The sequence below is a fragment of the Oncorhynchus kisutch genome, linkage group LG21, assembly GCF_002021735.2.
Source record: "Oncorhynchus kisutch isolate 150728-3 linkage group LG21, Okis_V2, whole genome shotgun sequence".
NCBI classification, from domain to species: Eukaryota; Metazoa; Chordata; class Actinopteri; order Salmoniformes; family Salmonidae; genus Oncorhynchus; species Oncorhynchus kisutch.
The window spans coordinates 41,105,361-41,123,920 of NC_034194.2; the positions used below are offsets into that span (position 1 = coordinate 41,105,361).

General features: G+C 39.2%; 1 protein-coding gene across 1 annotated transcript; it reads right to left on the reverse strand.

Moving 5' to 3' along the window:
- Positions 1-721: 721 nt before the first annotated feature.
- Positions 722-18,533, reverse strand: LOC109866452 (EMILIN-1-like). The gene is made up of 2 exons (XM_031800519.1): positions 18,503-18,533; positions 722-1,041 (listed from the first exon to the last, which is right to left on the reverse strand). The coding sequence occupies exons 1-2, from the start codon at positions 18,531-18,533 to the stop codon at positions 722-724; spliced, it is 351 nt and encodes a 116-aa protein (XP_031656379.1).
- Positions 18,534-18,560: the final 27 nt, after the last annotated feature.

Sequence of the window (18,560 nt, forward strand, 5' to 3'; positions counted from 1 at the left end):
GGAGAGAGGTGTGTTCATGTTGCTGAACCTGGTACCAGGGGAGAGAGGTGTGTTCATGTTGCTGAACCTGGTATCAGGGGAGAGAGGTGTGTTTACCTAGCTGGACCTGGTACCAGGGGAGAGAGGTGTGTTTACCTAGCTGGACCTGGTACCAGGGGAGAGAGGTGTGTTCATGTTGCTGAACCTGGTACCAGGGGAGAGAGGGGTGTTTACCTAGCTGGACCTGGTACCAGGGGAGAGAGGTGTGTTCATGTTGCTGAACCTGGTACCAGGGGAGAGAGGTGTGTTCATGTTGCTGAACCTGGTACCAGGGGAGACGTTCGCTGGAATAAATATCAGACCAAGGCGCAGCGGATGTTGAGTTCCACATAATTTTAATAATAAAGTGAAACTTAGCAACGATAAAAACAAATAAACAATAAACTAACAACGAACCGCGACTACAGAGATGCTACGTCCACTAACTCAAAACACAATATCCCACAAACACAGGTGGGAACAATAACTACTTAAATATGATCCCCAATTAGAGACAACAATTACCAGCTGCCTCTAATTGGGAATCATACAAAATCACCAACATTGAAAAAATAAACTAGAACCCCACATAGAAATAATCAACTAGAATAACCCCCAGTCACGCCCTGACCTACTATACCATAGAGAAACAAAGGCTCTCTATGGTCAGGGTGTGACAGCCCCATACTGACAGCTTAGCCAATCAGACGGTCTCATACAGCAGCATCCCGCTGAAGATTGTGAGGGGTTCAGAAGAGTGGGCCAGTTCCCCGGTGACCAGGTCGATGCAGACGGTATCTCCCACCTTCATAGGGAGGATGATGTTGAAGACAGCCAGGGCTCCAGGCGTGAGTCTGGCCTCCGCCATGGGTTTCTCCAGTCCCTCTGGTTGGTAGCCTGCAGAGTCCCCACGCGCCACTCCGTAGTTAGACTTAGATAGGACAGCCTCAATCTTCACATTCTTATGGCCTGTCAGGATAGCGCTGAAGGAGTATGTACCACTCACTGGGGCTGTAAAATAACCTGGGGAGACAGGTTATAGCAAGTGATATTAACTTCATTTTTTTTGGACAACAAAGTTTCATTGTAAAATATAAAATAACATAGCAAATAAAACAAATTGTGTCGTGAGTTTTTTACATTCAAACAAGCACAACATACCAGAATTCAGTATTCATTATTTACTCAAATGGAAATTATAGACCTCCTTGTTTACAAAGACCTTGGTGAAGACTACGGTTCCTGCCCTGGCCTGAAGGCGGGTCAGAGCTGCTCAGAAGGACAAACGAGGAACATGGGCATCTGATCCAGCTGGACGTGGTATCAGGGGAGAGAGGTGTGTTTACCTAGCTGGACCTGGTACCAGGGGAGAGAGGTGTGTTTACCTAGCTGGACCTGGTACCAGGGGAGAGAGGTGTGTTTACCTAGCTGGACCTGGTACCAGGGGAGAGAGGTGTGTTTACCTAGCTGGACCTGGTATCAGGGGAGAGAGGTATGTTTACCTAGCTGGACCTGGTACCAGGGGAGAGAGGTGTGTTTACCTAGCTGGACCTGGTATCAGGGGAGAGAGGTGTGTTTATCCAGCTGGACCTGGTATCAGGGGAGAGAGGTGTGTTTACCTAGCTGGACCTGGTACCAGGGGAGAGAGGTGTGTTTACTTAGCTGGACCTGGTACCAGGGGAGAGAGGTGTGTTTACCTAGCTGGACCTGGTACCAGGGGAGAGAGGTGTGTTTACCTAGCTGGACCTGGTACCAGGGGAGAGAGGTGTGTTTACCTAGCTGGACCTGGTATCAGGGGAGAGAGGTGTGTTTACCTAGCTGGACCTGGTACCAGGGGAGAGACGTGTGTTTACCTAGCTGGACCTGGTACCAGGGGAGAGAGGTGTGTTTACCTAGCTGGACCTGGTACCAGGGGAGAGAGGTGTGTTCATGTTGCTGAACCTGGTATCAGGGGAGAGAGGTGTGTTTACCTAGCTGGACCTGGTACCAGGGGAGAGAGGTGTGTTTACCTAGCTGGACCTGGTACCAGGGGAGAGAGGTGTGTTTACCTAGCTGGACCTGGTACCAGGGGAGAGAGGTGTGTTCATGTTGCTGAACCTGGTACCAGGGGAGAGAGGTGTGTTTACCTAGCTGGACCTGGTATCAGGGGAGAGAGGTGTGTTCATGTTGCTGAACCTGGTACCAGGGGAGAGAGGTGTGTTTACCTAGCTGGACCTGGTACCAGGGGAGAGAGGTGTGTTTACCTAGCTGGACCTGGTACCAGGGGAGAGAGGTGTGTTCATGTTGCTGAACCTGGTATCAGGGGAGAGAGGTGTGTTTACCTAGCTGGACCTGGTACCAGGGGAGAGAGGTGTGTTTACCTAGCTGGACCTGGTACCAGGGGAGAGAGGTGTGTTTACCTAGCTGGACCTGGTACCAGGGGAGAGAGGTGTGTTCATGTTGCTGAACCTGGTACCAGGGGAGAGAGGTGTGTTTACCTAGCTGGACCTGGTATCAGGGGAGAGAGGTGTGTTCATGTTGCTGAACCTGGTACCAGGGGAGAGAGGTGTGTTTACCTAGCTGGACCTGGTACCAGGGGAGAGAGGTGTGTTTACCTAGCTGGACCTGGTACCAGGGGAGAGAGGTGTGTTTACCTAGCTGGACCTGGTATCAGGGGAGAGAGGTGTGTTTACCTAGCTGGACCTGGTACCAGGGGAGAGAGGTGTGTTTACCTAGCTGGACCTGGTACCAGGGGAGAGAGGTGTGTTTACAGATATAGATGTATCATAAAACAATAGGCCTTCACATTGGTGGCGTTAGTTAAAGCACAGCCTATGTAGATGTACTACCATAAAACACAATACAGGACTCAGATTACCTAAAGGCTACAGTACAATACACCACATGCTAACAAACCTAAATAGTCAAATTCAGGATTGGATGTGGGATTTCAAGTGAGGACAAATGAAAGAGGAATCACACGATGCTTTCCTGTTAACATTATCAATGAAGAGATACATGAACACACCTTCTTCACCTCTCAGACCTGGTATGAAATAACACATGTAAAGAAGAAATAACAGAACACTGAAATAGTTCATTTTAGAATTTATTTCATTTTTAGTACAGTGATGGTTATTATAACTTTTGTGAGTATTTTTCACTTTTATAAGATTTGGGAGAAATTGAAACCCTGCACTGTGCATCTGCCACTGTCAATTGTGTTTATTGAGACCTCACATCCTTTCCAGAGCTTCTGTATCACTTGGTGAAGATCAAAATGTGTGTTTGTTTCAGCTGGAGGTCCCAGGGGCCCCTTCTTGCCAGGTTTGCCTTGCGACCCTTCTTCTCCTTGGGATCCCATTGGCCCCGGTAGTCCAGAGTAGTCCCTCTCTCCCATTGGACCGGGCAGACCAGGGGAACCTTACACATGGAACACAGGGTGTGTTATTTTAGGACAGCTAATGCACGCACACGTAATTCTTCTCTGGAAATATACCTTTTCTAGTTTAGTTGTTGGTGCTTACCAATACAAAATGAGTATGTGGGCACAGAGTGCCACAGGTAATTACATAGGATGTCACAGGTAATGACATAGAGTGCCACAGGTAATTACATAGGATGTCACAGGTAATGACATAGAGTGCCACAGGTAATTACATAGGATGTCACAGGTAATGACATAGAGTGCCACAGGTTATTACATAGGATGTCACAGGTAATGACATAGAGTGCCACAGGTAATTACATAGGATGTCACAGGTAATGACATAGAGTGTCACAGGTAATTACATAGGATGTCACAGGTAATGACATAGAGTGTCACAGGTAATCACAGAGTGTCACAGACCAGACCAGTCAGACTGAGGGTTATTAGAATAGAGGTATAGATTAGACCAGTCAGACTGAGGGTTATTAGAGATATAGATTAGACCAGTCAGACTGAGGGCTAATAGAGATATAGATTAGACCAGTCAGACTGACAGTTAATAGAATAGAGGTTTAGATTAGACCAGTCAGACTGAGGGCTAATAGAGATATAGATTAGACCAGTCAGACTGGGGGTTATTAGAGATATAGATTAGACCAGTCAGACTGAGGGCTAATAGAGATATAGATTAGACCAGTCAGATGGACAGTTAACACCATTAAGCATGTTTTTTAAAACGCTATACTGTAACCGTGGCAACAGTCTGATACAGGAGGGTTTGGCCAGTTCAACAGAACGACCTGGTCAGATACAGATACAATACGTATCAACGATATCATGATGACAATTCTGTAAAAACCCTTCAACTTCTATTGCATCATTCAGCGTGTTTACTGTGGTAACACAGTTTTTTTCAGTGTTATAGAGTCAGTGTTATAGAGTCAGTGTTATAGAGTCAGTGTTATAGAGTCAGTGTTATATAGTTATATATTCAGTGTTATAGAGTCAGTGTTATAGAGTCAGTGTTATAGAGTCAGTGTTATAGAGTCAGTGTTATATAGTTATATATTCAGTGTTATAGAGTCAGTGTTATAGAGTCAGTGTTATAGAGTTATAGAGTCAGTGTTATATATTCAGTGTTATAGAGTCAGTGTTATAGAGTTATAGAGTCAGTGTTATATATTCAGTGTTATAGAGTCAGTGTTATAGAGTCAGTGTTATAGAGTCAGTGTTATATAGTTATATATTCAGTGTTATAGAGTCAGTGTTATAGAGTCAGTGTTATAGAGTTATAGAGTCAGTGTTATAGAGTCAGTGTTATAGAGTCAGTGTTTTAGAATCAGTGTTATAGAGTCAGTGTTATATATTCAGTGTTATAGAGTCAGTGTTATAGAGTTAGTGTTATAGAGTCAGTGTTATAGAGTCAGTGTTATAGAGTCAGTGTTATAGAGTCAGTGTTATATAGTTATATATTCAGTGTTATAGAGTCAGTGTTATAGAGTCAGTGTTATAGAGTTATAGAGTCAGTGTTATAGAGTCAGTGTTATAGAGTCAGTGTTTTAGAATCAGTGTTATAGAGTCAGTGTTATATATTCAGTGTTATAGAGTCAGTGTTATAGAGTTAGTGTTATAGAGTCAGTGTTATATATTCAGTGTTATAGAGTCAGTGTTATAGAGTCAGTGTTATAGAGTCAGTGTTATAGAGTCAGTGTTATATAGTTATATATTCAGTGTTATAGAGTCAGTGTTATAGAGTCAGTGTTATAGAGTCAGTGTTATAGAGTCAGTGTTATATAGTTATATATTCAGTGTTATAGAGTCAGTGTTATAGAGTCAGTGTTATAGAGTTATAGAGTCAGTGTTATATATTCAGTGTTATAGAGTCAGTGTTATAGAGTTATAGAGTCAGTGTTATATATTCAGTGTTATAGAGTCAGTGTTATAGAGTCAGTGTTATAGAGTCAGTGTTATATAGTTATATATTCAGTGTTATAGAGTCAGTGTTATAGAGTCAGTGTTATAGAGTTATAGAGTCAGTGTTATAGAGTCAGTGTTATAGAGTCAGTGTTTTAGAATCAGTGTTATAGAGTCAGTGTTATATATTCAGTGTTATAGAGTCAGTGTTATAGAGTTAGTGTTATAGAGTCAGTGTTATAGAGTCAGTGTTATAGAGTCAGTGTTATATATTCAGTGTTATATAGTTATATATTCAGTGTTATAGAGTCAGTGTTATATATTCAGTGTTATAGAGTCAGTGTTATAGAGTTATAGAGTCAGTGTTATATATTCAGTGTTATAGAGTTAGTGTTATAGAGTCAGTGTTATAGAGTCAGTGTTATATAGTTATATATTCAGTGTTATAGAGTCAGTGTTATAGAGTCAGTGTTATAGAGTTATAGAGTCAGTGTTATAGAGTCAGTGTTATAGAGTCAGTGTTTTAGAATCAGTGTTATAGAGTCAGTGTTATATATTCAGTGTTATAGAGTCAGTGTTATAGAGTTAGTGTTATAGAGTCAGTGTTATAGAGTCAGTGTTATAGAGTCAGTGTTATATATTCAGTGTTATATAGTTATATATTCAGTGTTATAGAGTTATATATTCAGTGTTATAGAGTCAGTGTTATAGAGTCAGTGTTATATAGTTATATATTCAGTGTTATAGAGTCAGTGTTATAGAGTCAGTGTTATAGAGTCAGTGTTATATAGTTATATATTCAGTGTTATAGAGTCAGTGTTATAGAGTCAGTGTTATATAGTTATATATTCAGTGTTATAGAGTCAGTGTTATAGAGTCAGTGTTATAGAGTCAGTGTTATAGAGTCAGTGTTATATAGTTATATATTCAGTGTTATAGAGTCAGTGTTATAGAGTCAGTGTTATAGAGTCAGTGTTATAGAGTCAGTGTTATATAGTTATATATTCAGTGTTATAGAGTCAGTGTTAAAGAGTCAGTGTTATAGAGTCAGTGTTATATAGTTATATATTCAGTGTTATAGAGTCAGTGTTATAGAGTCAGTGTTATATAGTTATATATTCCGTGTTATAGAGTCAGTGTTATAGAGTCAGTGTTATAGAGTTATAGAGTCAGTGTTATATATTCAGTGTTATAGAGTCAGTGTTATAGAGTCAGTGTTATATAGTTATATATTCAGTGTTATAGAGTCAGTGTTATAGAGTCAGTGTTATAGAGTCAGTGTTATATAGTTATATATTCAGTGTTATAGAGTCAGTGTTATAGAGTCAGTGTTATAGAGTTATAGAGTCAGTGTTATAGAGTCAGTGTTATAGAGTCAGTGTTATAGAGTCAGTGTTATAGAGTCAGTGTTATATAGTTATATATTCCGTGTTATAGAGTCAGTGTTATAGAGTCAGTGTTATAGAGTCAGTGTTATAGAGTCAGTGTTATATAGTTATATATTCAGTGTTATAGAGTCAGTGTTATAGAGTCAGTGTTATAGAGTCAGTGTTATATAGTTATATATTCAGTGTTATAGAGTCAGTGTTATAGAGTCAGTGTTACAGTGTTATATATTCAGTGTTATAGAGTCAGTGTTATATATTCAGTGTTATATATTCAGTGTTATAGAGTCAGTGTTATAGAGTCAGTGTTATATAGTTATATATTCAGTGTTATAGAGTCAGTGTTATAGAGTCAGTGTTATAGAGTCATTGTTATCGAGTCAGTGTTATAGAGTCAGTGTTATATATTCAGTGTTATAGAGTCATTGCTATAGAGTCAGTGTTATAGAGTCAGTGTTATAGAGTCAGTGTTATCGAGTCAGTGTTATAGAGTCAGTGTTATAGAGTCAGTGTTATAGAGTCAGTGTTATAGAGTCAGTGTTATATATTCAGTGTTATAGAGTCAGTGTTATCGAGTCAGTGTTATCGAGTCAGTGTTATAGAGTCAGTGTTATCAAATCAAATGTATTTATATAGACCTTCTTACATCAGCTGATATCTCAAAGTGCTGTACAGAAACCCAGCCTAAAACCCCAAACAGCAAACAATGCAGGTGGCTATGAAAAACTCCATAGAAAAGCCAAAACCTAGGAAGAAACCTAGAGAGGAACCAGGCTATGAGGGGTGGCCAGTCCTCTTCTAGCTGTGCCGGGTGGAGATTATAACAGAACATGGCCAAGATGTTCAAATGTTCATAAATGACCAGCATGGTCAAATAATAATAATCACAGTAGTTGTCGAGGGTGCAACAGGTCAGCACCTCAGGAGTAAATGTCAGTTGGCTATTCATAGCCGATCATTCAGAGTATCTCTACCACTCCTGGCGCGGGTGTCATCTGAAGAGGAGAGGCAAGAAGGATCAGAGGACCAAAATGCGGCGTGGTATGTGTTCATAGTGAATTTTAATTAAAGAAAGTACTGAACACTATACAAAAGAGGAACAAAAAACAATAAACCAAATACGACCGTGAAGCTACAAATGAGACCTGTGCTGACACAAGCCACTAACATAGACAATCACCCACAAACAAACAGTGAAACCCAGGCTACCTAAATATGATTCTCAATCAGAGACAACTAATGACACCTTCCTCTGATTGAGAACCATTCTAGGCCGAAACATAGAAATCCCAAAATCATAGAAAAACAAACATAGACTGCCCACCCAACTCACGCCCTGACCATACTAAATAATGACAAAACAAAGGATATAAAGGTCAGAACGTGACAGATGGGGTCTAAAACCAGACCGAAGAATTCCAGATAGATTGTTTGTCTTTGTCACGGTCGTCCTCCTCTTCATCTGAAGAGGAGAGGCGAGAAGGATCGGACCAAAATGCGGCGTCGTAAGTGTCCATGGTAAATCTTTAATACCGAAAGTACTGACACTGTATACAAAACAATAAACAAATGACGACCGTGAAGCTACAACATAGACAATCACCCACAAACAAACAGTGCAACCCAGGCTACCTAAGTATGATTCTCAATCAGAGACAACTAATGACACCTGCCTCTGATTGAGAACCAAACTAGGCTTTGGCTTTTTCAAGAGAGGCTTTATTACTGCCACTTTTAGTGAGTTTGGTACACATCCGGTGGATAGAGATCCGTTTATTATGTTCAACATAGGAGGGCCAAGCACAGGAAGCAGCTCTTTCAGTAGTTTAGTTGGAATAGGGTCCAGTATGCAGCTTGAAGGTTTAGAGGCCATGATTATTTTCATCATTGTGTCAAGAGATATAGTACTAAAACACTTGAGTGTCTCCCTTGATCCTAGGTCCTGGCAGAGTTGTGCAGACTCAGGACAACTGAGCTTTGGAGGAATATGCAGATTTATATATATATATATAAATAAATAAAGTTATATATTCAGTGTTATAGATGTATAGAGTCAGTGTTATAGATGTATAGAGTCAGTGTTATAGATGTATAGAGTCAGTGTTATAGATGTATAGAGTCAGTGTTATAGAGTCAGTGTTATAGATGTATAGAGTCAGTGTATAGATGTATAGAGTCAGTGTTATAGATGTATAGAGTCAGTGTTATAGATGTATAGAGTCAGTGTTATAGAGTCAGTGTTATAGAGTCAGTGTTATAGATGTATAGAGTCAGTGTTATAGATGTATAGAGTCAGTGTTATAGATGTATAGAGTCAGTGTTATATAGTCAGTGTTATAGATGTATAGAGTCAGTGTTATAGATGTATAGAGTCAGGTGTTATAGAGTCAGTGTTATAGAGTCAGTGTTATAGATGTATAGAGTCAGTGTTATAGAGTCAGTGTTATAGATGTATAGAGTCAGTGTTATAGAGTCAGTGTTATAGATGTATAGAGTCAGTGTTATAGAGTCAGTGTTATAGATGTATAGAGTCAGTGTTATAGATGTATAGAGTCAGTGTTATAGAGTCAGTGTATAGAGTCAGTGTTATAGATGTATAGAGTCAGTGTTATAGAGTCAGTGTTATAGATGTATAGAGTCAGTGTTATAGAGTCAGTGTTATAGATGTATAGAGTCAGTGTTATAGATGTATAGAGTCAGTGTTATAGAGTCAGTGTTATAGATGTATAGAGTCAGTGTTATAGAGTCAGTGTTATAGATGTATAGAGTCAGTGTTATATAGTCAGTGTTATAGATGTATAGAGTCAGTGTTATAGATTATAGGAGTCAGTTGTTATAGAGTCAGTGGTTATAGATGTATAGAGTCAGTGTTATAGAGTCAGTGTTATAGATGTATAGAGTCAGTGTTATAGAGTCAGTGTTATAGATGTATAGAGTCAGTGTTATAGATGTATAGAGTCAGTGTTATAGATGTATAGAGTCAGTGTTATAGAGTCAGTGTTATAGATGTATAGAGTCAGTGTTATAGAGTCAGTGTTATAGATGTATAGAGTCAGTGTTATAGAGTCAGTGTGCCCTAGATAATTTAATTAAAGATGATTTCATTGTGAAGCATCAGGGATGACATCATATTTTAGATTACTTCCCACTAGCCCTCTCTCTGGCCGCCCTATCTGTTTTGTCTTAGGCTAGAGCGAGAGAGAGAGAGAGAGAGAGAGACAGAGACAGAGAGAGAGAGAGAGAGAGAGAGAGAGACAGAGAGAGAGACAGAGAGAGAGAGAGAGAGAGAGAGAGAGAGAGAGAGAGATAGTGTGTGCATTCTGTTATGTGTGTACTGCTACTATCTGCTCACAAACACACACACACACACACACACACACACAGACAAACACACACACACAGTTTAACATTGATCTGCTCCTGATGTTTCCTCCCTCGGATTATCTCTATCTCTGACTCTCTCTCTCACCTCTCCCCTGTTCTCTCTCTCCCCTCTCCCCTCTCCCCCATTCTCTCTCGCCCTTCTCCACTCTCCCCGTTCTCTCTCTCATCTCCCCATTCTCTCACTCTCCCCCATTCTCTACTCCACTCTCCCCCATTCTCTCCTCCACTCTCCTCCCATCTCCCCCGTTCTCTCGCTCTCCTTCCCTCTCCCCGTTCTCTCTCCTCCCATCTACCCCTCTCTTTCTCTCTCCTCCCATCTCCCTGTTCTCACTCTCCCCCTTTATCTCTCTCTACTCTCCTCTCCCCTTTCTCTCTCTCCTCCCCTCTCCCAGTACTCTCTCTCCTCCCCCCTCTCCCCCTTCTCTCTCTCCTCCCATCTCCCCCACTCTCTCTCTCCTCCCGTCTCCCCGTTCTCTCTCTCCTCCCCTCTCCCCCGCTCTTTCGCTCTCCCACGCTCTCTCTCTCTCCTCCCCTCTCGCCCATTCAATCTCTCTCCTCCCCTCTCCCCCGTTCTCTCTCTCTACTCCCCTCTCCTCATTCTCTCTATCCTCCCCTCTCCCCATTCTCTCTTCTCCCCCTCTTCCCATTCTCTCTCCTCCCCTCTCTCTCCTCCCCTGTCCCCATTCTCCATCTCCTCCCCTCTCCCCTGTTCTTCATCTCTCTCCTCCCCTCTCCCCTGTTCTTCATCTCTCTCCTCCCCTCTCCCCTGTTCTCTCTCTCTCATCCATTCTCTCTCTCTCCTCCCCTGTCCCCATTCTCCATCTCCTCCCCTCTCCCCGTTCTCTCTCTCTCCTCCCCTGTCTCCATTCTCCCCCATCTCCTCCCCTCTCCCCGTTCTCTCTCTATCCTCCCCTGTCCCCGTTCTCTCTCTCTCCTCCCCTGTCCCCATTCTCCATCTCCTCACCACTCCCACGTTCTCTCTCTCTCATCCATTCTCTCTCTCTCCTCCCCTGTCCCCATTCTCCATCTCCTCCCCTCTCCCCGTTCTCTCTCTCTCCTCCCTTGTCTCCATTCTCCCCCATCTCCTCCCCTCTCCCTGTTCTCTCTCTCTCCTCCCCTGTCCCCATTTTCCATCTCCTCCCCTCTCCCCGTTCTCTCTCTCTCCTCCCCTGTCCCCATTCTCCATCTCCTCCCCTCTCCCCGTTCTCTCTCTCTCCTCCCCTGTCCCCATTCTCCATCTCCTCACCACTCCCACGTTCTCTCTCTCTCATCCATTCTCTCTCTCTCCTCCCCTGTCCCCATTCTCCATCTCCTCCCCTCTCCCCGTTCTCTCTCTCTCCTCCCCTGTCCCCATTCTCCATCTCCTCCCCTCTCCCCGTTCTCTCCATCTCCTCACCACTCCCCGTTCTCTCTCTCTCCTCCCCTGTCCCCATTCTCCATCTCCTCACCACTCCCCGTTCTCTCTCTCTCCTCCCCTGTCCCCATTCTCCATCTCCTCACCACTCCCCGTTCTCTCTCTCTACTCCCCTGTCCCCATTCTCTCTCTCTCCTCCCCTGTCCCCATTCTCCATCTCCTCCCCTCTCCCCGTTCTCTCCATCTCCTCACCACTCCCCGTTCTCTCTCTCTCCTCCCCTGTCCCCATTCTCCATCTCCTCACCACTCCCCGTTCTCTCTCTCTACTCCCCTGTCCCCATTCTCTCTCTCTCTCCTCCCCTGTCCCCATTCTCCATCTCCTCACCACTCCCCGTTCTCTCTCTCTACTCCCCTGTCCCCATTCTCTCTCTCTCCTCCCCTGTCCCCATTCTCCATCTCCTCCCCTCTCCCCGTTCTCTCTCTCTACTCCCCTGTCCCCATTCTCCCCCATCTCCTCCCCGCTCCCACATTCTTTCTTTGCTTTGGGTATTATGTAAGTGTCCAATTCAGAGGGTGAACGGGCAAGACAACATTTTTTATTTTTCCCGTGTGTATCAAGAATGGTCCACCACCCAAAGGACATCCAGCCAACTTGACACAACTGTGGGAAGCATTGGAGCCTTACATGGGCCAGCATCCCTGTGGAACACTTTTGACACCTTACAGAGTCCCTGCCCCCGATGAACTGAGGCTGTTCTGAGGGGAAAAGGGAGGCATGAAACTCAATATTAGGAAGGTGATCTTAATGTTTTGTACAATCAGTGTATGTTTACATTGCCAAAGCCACAGAAACAAACAATAAACAAAATTGAGAAGAAACAAAAACAACAACAAAAAATGAAATTAATAGTAAATATTACACTCAAGAAGATTTGTGAAAAGATTGACAATTCAAAATGTTAAACAGATCAATATTGATGTTATTTAAAATGACTTTCTCCCCCTCTCTCTCCCCCTCTCTCTATCCCTCTAGTGAGCTCATTTCCAGGATGTGTGTGATGTCTGATCTGAGGCGTGTATTTCCTGTCAGAGGCTATAGGCTCAAGTAGAGTTGAACAGAGAGGAGGAGAAGAGGAGAAGAGAGAGGTTGGAGCAGAGGGCAGTGACAATAGGACACTCCTTAAAATGACCCCCTCCCTCATCTGCCGTTCTGTCTTGCACTACCTCTCCCTTCTATTCCTCCCTCTGTCTCTCTCTCACTGCGATTTCAATGTCCTGCCTGCAGACAGCGTGGCGACATCATCTGGTACCGGTAATATTATGAGGGTTATGTGAGGTGAATAACAGATCAAAGGGCTGCAACACCACATGCCAAAATGTTATACCTATCAACAACATAATATAAAACCTATCAAAACCACACCACAATATTAAAGCTAGCAAAACCACAATATAATATAATACCCATCAACACCACAATATAATATAATACCCATCAACACCACAATATAATATAATACCTATCAACACCACAATATAATATAATACCTATCAACACCACAATATAATATAATACCTATCAACACCACAATATAATATAATACCTATCAACACCACAATATAATATAATACCCATCAACACCACAATATAATATAATACCCATCAACACCACAATATAATATAATACCTATCAACACCACAATATAATATAATACCTATCAACACCACAATATAATATAATACCTATCAACACCACCATATAATATAATACCCATCAACACCACAATATAATATAATACCTATCAACACCACCATATAATATAATACCCATCAACACCACAATATAATATAATACCTATCAACACCACCATATAATATAATACCCATCAACACCACCATATAATATAATACCCATCAACACCACAATATAATATAATACCTATCAACACCACCATATAATATAATACCCATCAACACCACCATATAATATAATACCTATCAACACCACAATATAATATAATACCCATCAACACCACAATATAATATAATACCTATCAACACCACCATATAATATAGCACCCATCAACACCACCATATAATATAATACCCATCAACACCACCATATAATATAATACCCATCAACAACCACCATATAATATAATACCTATCAACACCACAATATAATACCTATCAACACCACAATATAATACCTATCAACACCACCATATAATATAATACCCATCAACACCACCATATAATATAATACCCATCAACACCACCATATAATATAATACCCATCAACACCACCATATAATATAATACCCATCAACACCACCATATAATATAATACCTATCAACACCACCATATAATATAATACCTATCAACACCACCATATAATATAATACCTATCAACACCACAATATAATATAATACCTATCAACACCACCATATAATATAATACCTATCAACACCACAATATAATATAATACCCATCAACACCACAATATAATATAATACCTATCAACACCACCATATAATACCTATCAACACCACAATATAATATAATACCTATCAACACCACCATATAATATAATACCTATCAACACCACCATATAATATAATACCTATCAACACCACAATATAATATAATACCCATCAACACCACCATATAATACCTATCAACACCACAATATAATATAATACCTATCAACACCACCATATAATATAATACCTATCAACACCACCATATAATATAATACCCATCAACACCACCATATAATATAATACCTATCAACACCACCATATAATATAATACCTATCAACACCACAATATAATATAATACCCATCAACACCACAATATAATATAATACCTATCAACACCACCATATAATACCTATCAACACCACAATATAATATAATACCTATCAACACCACCATATAATACCTATCAACACCACCATATAATATAATACCTATCAACACCACAATATAATATAATACCCATCAACACCACAATATAATATAATACCTATCAACACCACCATATAATACCTATCAACACCACAATATAATATAATACCTATCAACACCACCATATAATATAATACCTATCAACACCACCATATAATATAATACCCATCAACACCACCATATAATACCCATCAACACCACAATATAATATAATACCTATCAACACCACCATATAATATAATACCTATCAACACCACCATATAATATAATACCTATCAACACCACAATATAATACCTATCAACACCACCATATAATATAATACCCATCAACACCACAATATAATATAATACCTATCAACACCACCATATAATATAATACCTATCAACACCACCATATAATATAATACCTATCAACACCACAATATAATACCTATCAACACCACCATATAATATAATACCCATCAACACCACAATATAATATAATACCTATCAACACCACCATATAATATAATACCTATCAACACCACCATATAATATAATACCTATCAACACCACCATATAATATAATACCTATCAACACCACAATATAATATACTACCCATCAACACCACCATATAATATAATACCCATCAACACCACCATATAATATAATACCTATCAACACCACCATATAATATAATACCTATCAACACCACCATATAATATAATACCCATCAACACCACAATATAATATAATACCTATCAACACCACAATATAATATAATACCTATCAACACCACCATATAATATAATACCTATCAACACCACCATATAATATAATACCTATCAACACCACAATATAATATAATACCTATCAACACCACAATATAATATAATACCCATCAACACCACCATATAATATAATACCTATCAACACCACAATATAATACCTATCAACACCACAATATAATATAATACCTATCAACACCACAATATAATATAATACCTATCAACACCACAATATAATATAATACCTATCAACACCACAATATAATATAATACCTATCAACACCACAATATAATATAATACCCATCAACACCACCATATAATACCTATCAACACCACCATATAATACCTATCAACACCACCATATAATACCTATCAACACCACAATATAATATAATACCTATCAACACCACAATATAATATAATACCTATCAACACCACAATATAATATAATACCCATCAACACCACCATATAATACCTATCAACACCACCATATAATACCTATCAACACCACAATATAATATAATACCTATCAACACCACCATATAATAGAATACCCATCAACACCACCATATAATATAATACCCATCAACACCACAATATAATATAATACCTATCAACACCACCATATAATATAATACCCATCAACACCACCATATAATATAATACCTATCAACACCACCATATAATATAATACCTATCAACACCACCATATAATATAATACCCATCAACACCACCATATAATATAATACCCATCAACACCACAATATAATATAATACCTATCAACACCACAATATAATATAATACCTATCAACACCACCATATAATATAATACCTATCAACACCACCATATAATATAATACCTATCAACACCACAATATAATATAATACCTATCAACACCACAATATAATATAATACCCATCAACACCACCATATAATATAATACCTATCAACACCACAATATAATACCTATCAACAACCACAATATAATATAATACCTATCAACACCACAATATAATATAATACCTATCAACACCACAATATAATATAATACCTATCAACACCAACAATATAATATATACCTATCAACACCACAATATAATATAATACCCATCAACACCACCATATAATACCTATCAACACCACCATATAATACCTATCAACACCACCATATAATACCTATCAACACCACAATATAATATAATACCTATCAACACCACAATATATATAATACCTATCAACACCACAATATAATATAATACCCATCAACACCACCATATAATACCTATCAACACCACCATATAATACCTATCAACACCACAATATAATATAATACCTATCAACACCACCATATAATATAATACCCATCAACACCACCATATAATATAATACCCATCAACACCACAATATAATATAATACCTATCAACACCACCATATAATATAATACCCATCAACACCACCATATAATATAATACCTATCAACACCACCATATAATATATACCTATCAACACCACAATATAATATAATACCCATCAACACCACAATATAATATAATACCCATCAACACCACCATATAATATAATACCTATCAACACCACAATATAATATACTACCCGTCAACACCACCATATAATATAATACCCATCAACACACCACCATATAATATAATACCTATCAACACCACCATATAATATAATATAATACCCATCAACACCACAATATAATATAATACCTATCAACACACCATATAATATAATATAATACCCGTCAACACCACAATATAATATAATATAATACCCATCAACATCACAATATAATACCCATCAACACCACCATATAATATAATACCTATCAACACCACCATATAATATAATACCTATCAACACCACAATATAATATAATACCTATCAACACCACAATATAATATAATACCTATCAACACCACCATATAATATAATACCTATCAACACCACCATATAATATAATACCTATCAACACCACAATATAATATAATACCTATCAACACCACAATATAATATAATACCTATCAACACCACAATATAATATAATACCTATCAACACCACAATATAATATAATACCTATCAACACCACAATATAATATAATACCTATCAACACCACAATATAATATAATACCCATCAACACCACCATATAATATAATACCCATCAACACCACCATATAATATAATACCTATCAACACCACAATATAATATAATACCTATCAACACCACCATATAATATAATACCCATCAACACCACCATATAATATAATACCCATCAACACCACAATATAATATAATACCTATCAACACCACCATATAATATAATACCCATCAACACCACCATAAAATACCTATCAACACCACAATATAATATAATACCCATCAACACTACAATATAATATAATACCCATCAACACTACAATATAATACCTATCAACACCACAATATAATATAATACCTATCAACACCACAATATAATATAATACCTATCAACACCACCATATAATATAATACCTATCAACACTACAATATAATATAATACCTATCAACACCACAATATAATATAATACCCATCAACACCACCATATAATACCTATCAACACCACCATATAATACCCATCAACACCACCATATAATACCCATCAACACCACCATATAATACCTATCAACACCACAATATAATACCTATCAACACCACAATATAATATAATACCCATCAACACCACAATATAATATAATACCTATCAACACCACCATATAATATAATACCTATCAACACTACAATCTCTCTCTGTCTCTCTCTCACACACCCTCTCTCTGTCACACACACACACTCTCTCTCTCTCACACACACACACTCTCTCTGTCACACACACACTCTCTCTCTCACACACACACTCTCTCTCACACACACACTCTCTCTCCCTCACATACACTCTCTCTCCCTCAAACACTCTCTCTCCATCACACACACCTCTCTCTCTCACACACACACTCTCTCTCTGTCACACACTCTCTCTCACACACACTCTCTCTCACACACACACACACACTCTCTCTCTGTCACACACTCTCTCTCTCTGTCACACACACACTCTCTCTCTCACACACACACTCTCTCTCCCTCACATACTCTCTCTCCCTCAAACACTCTCTCTCCCTCACACACACACACATACACACACCTCCCTACTGTATAATTCTGGATGATGCCCTCTGCAGTATACAACCCAAAGGGTTAACAGCCCTTCCCTTCCCTGCTCTCTCACCTGATAGGCTGCTAGGGCTGGATGCTGCCATTCCTCTTAGCCAATAGTAGGGCTCGGT

Coding starts and splice junctions, on each gene's coding strand:
- LOC109866452 (XM_031800519.1), bottom strand. CDS start 18,533: ATGGCAGCATCCAGCCCTAGCAGCCTATCAG. Junction 1,042..18,502: donor CAGCCCTAGCAGCCTATCAG/GTGAGAGAGCAG, acceptor CTGTCTCCCCAG/GTTATTTTACAGCCCCAGTG.